The sequence below is a fragment of the Solanum stenotomum genome, chromosome 5 (assembly GCF_019186545.1).
Source record: "Solanum stenotomum isolate F172 chromosome 5, ASM1918654v1, whole genome shotgun sequence".
In the NCBI taxonomy this organism is placed as follows: Eukaryota; Viridiplantae; Streptophyta; class Magnoliopsida; order Solanales; family Solanaceae; genus Solanum; species Solanum stenotomum.
In genome coordinates this window covers 16720458-16727788 of record NC_064286.1, presented here as the reverse complement: position 1 = coordinate 16727788, position 7331 = coordinate 16720458, and the positions used below count along the sequence as shown (strand labels likewise).

The following is a 7331-nucleotide window of genomic DNA, read 5'->3' as shown; positions in this document are numbered from 1 at the left end:
GCGAAAATAAAAAATTAAAATTAGAAATATTTTTAAAAATAAACTTTTAAATTTTTTTTTGGGGGGGGGGGGTGAATGGTAGGGGGCTAGCTGGGGCGGGGGGGATCGTGATGAGGGTGGCGTAAAAAAATGAAAAATATTCTTTAAAATAAGCTTTAAATTTATATTTTTTCAACAAAAGAGTGATTTTTTAAAGTTGAAGGAAAGTTTTGAAAAATGTTTTCCTTAATTTTTGAAGGAAAATCATTTTCCTTAAATTTGAGAAAAGATGAGTTGATTTGGAAAATGAAAAAATTGAAAAATATTTTTCGGAAAATATTTTCCTTCTTGCCTAACACACCCCAAATGTAAATTCTCCATAACACACACTCACCAAGTAGGTGTTCAAAGAGCTCCACAAAGCATTGCATCTCCAATAAGGATAGATAGAAACGTACAAACCATATACTCGTATGTTTTGCTTGCACCAAAAAGTGCAAGGTATAAACAACCATTCTTTAATTTGTGTACTGTTGTGTGTTTATTTTGAAGCATCTTTGATTCTCACTGGTGCACATAGGTACAATTCCTAAAAGTTTCTTCACTCTTTCCCCACTGCATCCTCTCCATGTCACTAATATATCTTTTAATGTCCTTGGCATTGCCCACATTATAATTTCATTTGTTGAATCCTGTGGCCTATTATAATTAGTATACTGGGACCATTTGTTTTGAGCATGGTAACATTAGTCAATATATCCAATTCATCTTAAAATCCTGTAAACTGTTCTGCTTGTCTTCAAAACATCGCTTGTTCCTCTCTTTGCATACAGTTCACCAGATGCAAATAGGGACAATCTTCCATTTTATATTCCGTGGTTTCACCTAACTAGTCTTTCTCAAGCTAATAAACATCCTCCACAATTGATCTGTCCACTTGCAATGCAAAAAGAGATGGTTGACTGTCTCAGCCTGTTCTTTACACAAAAAACATCTTGAACATAGTTGAAAACCTCTCTTGTTTAGGTTCTTATGAGTCAATACTGCTTCTTTAGCTAAGAGCCATGTTAATACAGTTCACTTTGTAAAGCACTTTAACTTTCCATATCATCTTCTCCCAACCTCCTCTTCGTGCCTCTGGAGTAATGATGATATATTTGTTTTGGCCTTGTATAGTAATAAAGCTTATATACCTTTCATTCTCGTTGTATTTAAGGGTGCAGAAGAATTCTGCAAAATTGTCCTTTGTACTCCATCTCTTAATGACATTCCCTGTACTTTGGATGCTTCAATGAATACGGTCACCAACCACTTACAGATTTTAAAGCTAATAGTATCTTTCCTCATTAAATATCTACTGCGTTCTATTCATTCGTACCATGTATCTTCACCAGCGTGACATCTAGTTATTTCATAGGGCTTAAAACCCGCATTATAGAATATTGTGTTCTCATCTGGTCCGCCTCTGGCCATGGCTGGGGGAAGATGACCCAAAAAAAGGAAATAACTGACACTAGTTGAGAAGTGACTGTCATTGAGACTCGCGCCTGAGACTGAGCATCACCCTCTTCATAAACACTTGTACAGTTAGTATACTTGTACCATTGTGACTCTTTCTGCAATTGGAAAATATTTTCAGGAGGACACATGCACAACTTTCTCAAGTTGTCGGGGAATACCAAAAGACAGGTTTGATAATGGCTGTACTGTTAGGTTGCCCTTTTTCCTTTCAATAAGCTATTTTATTCTTTTCCAATCTTAGTTTTCATGTAATCAAATTTACATTATACCTAAATGCCCATGGTTATCATACGCCTCCAAGGTTTAGTTCAAGGGGTAAATATTGAGGGGTTTGTTACTTAGGTCACATGTTTGATCCCTGCTCAATGCAAATGAACCTTGGTATTGAAGTGGACAAAGGTAGAGTAACATGTCCATTATCCAAGAGCCGTTGGTACTGAAGTAGTGTTTTCATCTTTCAGGACTTACGAAAACACTGCTGTACAAATGAGAACTTACAAGGTCATGCCGACATTGATATGGAATGGTGATTTTTCGTATACTCATATGAAATATGCTTTCCTATCTCTTTGCCGAATGTTATAATGTTATGGCATAAATTGCAGCAAGGGATTATTAAAGAATTGGGAGGCTGGGTGCCCAGAATTCAAGTTAGTTTGACTTTCAACTGTTTCTATCATCTTTTATCTATAGATTGAAAATTGAGATGTTAATCATCTAATTTCTGAACAGAAATATTCAAAAAGTCAGAGACGATTCAACTCTTAAGAAAGGAGGGTGCTTCGAGGTTCATGCTATTGAAGACCTTGTTCAAGTTGGGAAGCATGTTAAAGGTGATAGTCTCTGTGTGAAGTTTTCCCATTATCCTCTATGTGAGGAGTGAACTTATCAGCAAATTATTATTCAATTTTCTGGCTGCTCATACTTTGCAGCACGTTCCATGGCTAATGATGCGGAGTTAGTGTTCTGTCCATACAGCTATATCATCAATCCAGTTATTAGGAGAGCATTGGACGTAAATATAGAAGGAAGCATTCTTATCATTGACGAATCCCAGTATGTATAGATATAAACCACTGACATCTGTTGCTTCCGTAGTAGCTTGTTTATTTAAAAAATTCTGGTACTGATATTGAAAATTTAATTATATTACAATATGCACTAGGTGTATTTGTAAAAAGAGATGACCCTTTTGTCAAAATAGCTGAGCTACAAACGCAGAATTTTGCCTGCTATAAAATGGAGAACACATTAATTCATCTTTAGGACTAGCGAATGGTCATTTTGTACAGCCTACCACAACTAATACTCTTTCTGATCCAAGTTGATAGATCTATTTTGCTTATCAGTTGTTTCAGTTTGATTAAATTTTTAGAGTTGCATACACTGTTTCATCTTTTAAAAATGAACTTCAGATATTGAGAAACACTTCAGAAATTGCTTTGAGTTATAATTCTTTCCAGTTCAAAATGATGAAGACAATTGATATCTTTTAGTTAAAATCACTTTGCTCTGTTGGAAGTGAAATAAGAGAATTATTTCGAGACAGTATGCCTAAACACATTTTAAATATCAGATAAAAGTAATAATGCTTCATGAGAAGTATTGGAAAATGCATGTATCGTTAATTTAAATGAAGTCTATACATATCATTGTTTTAACTATTTCTTTGTATATTTGTTCTGGTTGATGTGATATCTGCAGCAATATAGAAGACATTTGTCATGATGTTGGTAGTGTTGATGTTGGCATGAAGTGTTTGAATGGTAAGCATTGACTAGCTTTTCTTTATTAATCTTTTCTTTGGGCAAAACTGAAAGAACACTTTCTACATCTTCCATTTTAGTTTGTCTCTTATCAGTTCTTGTTTTCTGTAAGATTTGTATTTTCATCTGTCTCATCTCGAGTGTTCTGATCCTGAGACTTACAAACCTTTGAAAGATATGATACTGGTAAGTACTGCAAACTTTTGAAGTTCGGTTGACAGCTTATAGAGCTTTTCCATCAGTTTGTATTTTCATGATTTTTGCAGAACATAAAGTGTTGGATGCAAGTTCAAGATCATTCTTTGCGCATGCAAAGCTCCACATGTTGGGCCTCATGGTGAGTAATGGTTTGGCTACTGTTCCTGCTTCAGATGTGAAGTAGACAGGCAAAAATAAACATATAACGTGAGCAGATTAAGTTTGTTGTTATCATTATCAATTGGTGGAACATTAGATAGCAAAAAGAGTACCCATTGCTTCTTATTATTAGGCTCTTTTGGATAATTGCAAATAGGTAAAGTGAGTAGACAAGAACTAGTTTCTTGCATTTTCCTTGTATTTTGCTAGTAAATTTGTTCTGCAAGCTTGAAACATACATTAGGATGTTGAAGGACTTTATCACTTTCCATACTGCTGAGCATACCTCCATTTGTCATCTTAGACAGGAAAGTATTTTTTTCATTTTAAATGATACTTTACCTTGATTCGTAGCTATTAAATTTTGCATGACTTTCTTTAGTGTAGTGGGCAGTTTTAAGAAGTTGAAAGGGGACATGGAATCAATTACTTCCTTTAATTTTGAAAAACAAGGCTTACATTATTTTAAATGTTTCGCGTTGGTAAGCCAAATATTCTAATTGTTCAGTGTCTACGAAAGCTCTTATGTTTTGGCGCACTTAAACATTTATAACTTCTGAAGCTGAATGATATATCACAATTGTATATGGGTGTATAAAGCCTTCAAAATTGACCTTCAACCATATTTGTATATGCGAAAAAAAGAAGTACCAAAATTCTTCAGTTTGATTACAAATTAGATCTGATCATATTTTTAAACAAGATGACAGCTACCAAGGTACTTCATGCTCAAACATTAGTCCAGGCAAAAATGCTTCTAGTTGTAACTAGTTTTCACAATCTACCTGTGTATGTTGTGTACTGTATATAGTACTCTGAGCACTGTATATATACACCTATTTATCTCATCTGCTCTAACTTAATTTGTAGGTGGACTGGTAAGGAAGCCTTGAATCAGCTATCAAAGGCCTCTGTGACAAAGGAGTCCTTTTCCAATTTACAGGAATGTGCCTCAAAGGTAAATTCTTGCTGATGCTGGTCTGTATAGTTTTAAAGTAATGAATGTTGATGACTGGTTGTATAAGTCCCATGTTGTTTGAGGGAATGGGTTGTGACCTCCTTATTTGGTCTTGGGCAATCTTTCTCCCGTGAGCATGCTTTTGAGGTTGTGTTAGGCCCAAAATCCATATCCTCACATCATATATGAGTTAAGACCCACCTGTCCCTATCATTATGATTCTCACTGTTGGGTCCTCGTGTCATATTATCAACACTCCAGTTGTATAGTCTTGAGGTGCTGTCGTGCTCTGGGGTGTTATGTCCCACATTGGTTGAGAAAATGGGTTCTGGCCTCCTTATATGGTCTTGGCAATTGTAGTTAATTAATGTGGAAACCCAGAAAAAGAACAAAGGAGAACTTAAGAATAATGAAAGATTAGAACTATAAAGCAATGAAGAACAAGAAAGAAGAGATAACTTTATTTGATAGTACAATCTTTTTTCACTGCCTAAGACTTACACTTATAATAAAGAACTAACTTCATGGTCCTAAAAATCAGCAACACATCTGCTGAAGATAAACAAACTCCTAGAGACTAGGTAAAGAAGTTATTTGAGGAAAACTAAAGCTAATTTACTGCAGTAAATAAATAAAAGGCTGCAATCCTAAAACATAGCAACTAACACTCCTCCTTGGTTTAGGAACTACTGATTCCTAGTTTTTCTCTGAAAAACTCAAACTTGCCGAGGGAAAGGGCCTTGGTGAAAATGTCAGCAACCTGCTCATCACTCTTGCAGTAAAGAAGCTTCACTTCTCCATGTTTCTGCATGTCTCTTAAGAAAAACAACTTAATATTGAAATGCTTCGTTTTTGCATGAAAAACTGGATTATTAGCAATAGAAATTGCAGCTTGGTTATCAATAAAAACCTCAGTCCCTTCTTTTTGCTCCATATTCATATCACACATAATTTTCCTCAACCATAGTGCTTGATTCACAGCTGTTGTTGCAGCAATAAATTCTGCCTCGGCTGTTGATTGTGCTACTATATCTTGTTTCTTGGAATACCAAGAGAAAGCTCCTGACCCAAGATTGAAACAGAAACCTGAAACTTCATATCAGGTGCACCACCCCAATCACTATCAGAAAATCCGTTAAGTCTAAACTTCTTACTTTTGTGAAACTTAACACCATAGTTGATAGTTCCCTTGATGTATCTGACAATTCTTTTAGCTACTCTCAAGTGTAAATCACTTGCACAATGCATGAACCGAGACAAAAAACTCACTGCATACAGAACATCAGGCCTAGTTGCAGTCAAATATATCAAGCAGCCAATAAGACTTTTATAATATGCCTCATCCACCTTTTCAGTTCCATCATCTTTCGAAAAATTTTCCTTTTGGTTCATTGGAGTACTCATAACTTTGCAATCTTCCATATGAAACTTTTTTAGGATTGCTTGAGCATATTTTTTCTGGCAAATGAACACATTGTCTTCATTTTGTTTGATCTCCACTCCAAGAAAGTACGCCATCAGTCCAAGGTCTGTCATTTCAAAGACCTTCATCATTTCCAACTTGAAGTCCTCAATTAGGCAAACCTTACTTCCTGTGACAAAGAGATCGTCAACATACAAAGAAATAATAAGTATGTCTGCACCTGAACACTTAATATAAAGTGTAGACTCAGATAGGCTCTTCTTGAAGCCTAAACTGAGTAAATGATCATCAATCTTGCTATACCAAACTCTTGGTGCTTGCTTTAAACCATAGAGAGCTTTCTTTAGCAAATAAACCTTATTTTCTTGCCCCTTGACAACAAAGCCACTAGTTGCTCAACATAAATCTCCTCCTGGAAAAGACCATTGAGAAAGGCAAACTTAACATCAAGTTGATAAACTCTCCAACCTTTTTCCACTGTAATGGCTAGTAGCAATCTGATTGTGTCAAGTCGAGCAACTGGTGCGAAAGTTTCTGAGTAGTCTACTCCAAAGATCTGAGCGTAACCTTTCACTACAAGCCTCGCTTTGTGTTTGTTAATGGAACCATTAGCATTTAGCTTTGTCCTGAAGACCCATTTTACACCAATAATCTTTCTGTCTAGAGGTTTCTCAACAAGCACCCAGGTCCGATTTTTTTTTATCATCATCATCTCCTCCTTCATTACTGCCACCCATTTGTCATCCCCTTCTGCTTCCTCATAGCTTGCGGGCTCACAAATTGCAGTATTGCATCTCTGATAGATATCAGAGATCAACCGCATGCCTCTAACAAGAGGATCATCTACTAGATCTTTTGGATCTAATAGACTGTCAACTGGTGGATTGTTTTCAGGCTTCTCCCAGTTCCAGTGCTGGTCCTCAATGAAGTGGACATCTCTACTTACGACAATTTTCTCTGTTTGAGGTTCATAGACCTTATATGCTTTGGAGAAAACACTGTAGCCTATAAAGATGCCAGGAACTGCCTTCTTGTCAAGCTTATCTCGTTTAACCTGTGGTATATAAGAGAAACACAAGCAGCCAAAAATTCTGAGAAATTGCAATGAGGGTTTATGACCATACCATGCTTGATATGGTGTTTTATCCTTTACAAATCTGAAGGAAGTCTGTTTTGCAAAAAAACAGCAGTGCTGGCAGCCTCCGCCCAGCAGTTTTTTGGTAGTTGTTTCTCATGTAGCATGCACCTAGTCATCTCCATTATAGTTTTGTTTTTCTGCTCACTAACTCCATTTTGTTGTGGAGTATAAGGGACTGTTAGCTGATGT

At 36.1% G+C, this 7331-nt stretch overlaps 1 protein-coding gene across 1 annotated transcript in view; it reads left to right on the top strand.

Annotated features, from left to right (window-relative positions):
- Positions 1 to 7331, top strand: part of LOC125863723 (uncharacterized) — a 36669-nt gene that overhangs the window by 4767 nt on the left and 24571 nt on the right. The window contains exons 4-17 of the mRNA XM_049543746.1: positions 532 to 559; positions 1619 to 1687; positions 1943 to 2026; positions 2106 to 2150; positions 2233 to 2332; positions 2414 to 2556; positions 3205 to 3266; positions 3379 to 3452; positions 3533 to 3603; positions 4494 to 4570; positions 5563 to 5684; positions 6019 to 6108; positions 6873 to 7063; positions 7168 to 7224. Of these exons, the coding sequence (XP_049399703.1) occupies positions 532 to 559; positions 1619 to 1687; positions 1943 to 2026; positions 2106 to 2150; positions 2233 to 2332; positions 2414 to 2556; positions 3205 to 3266; positions 3379 to 3452; positions 3533 to 3603; positions 4494 to 4570; positions 5563 to 5684; positions 6019 to 6108; positions 6873 to 7063; positions 7168 to 7224 (1213 nt within the window). The remainder of the gene's footprint in view (positions 1 to 531; positions 560 to 1618; positions 1688 to 1942; positions 2027 to 2105; positions 2151 to 2232; positions 2333 to 2413; positions 2557 to 3204; positions 3267 to 3378; positions 3453 to 3532; positions 3604 to 4493; positions 4571 to 5562; positions 5685 to 6018; positions 6109 to 6872; positions 7064 to 7167; positions 7225 to 7331) is intronic.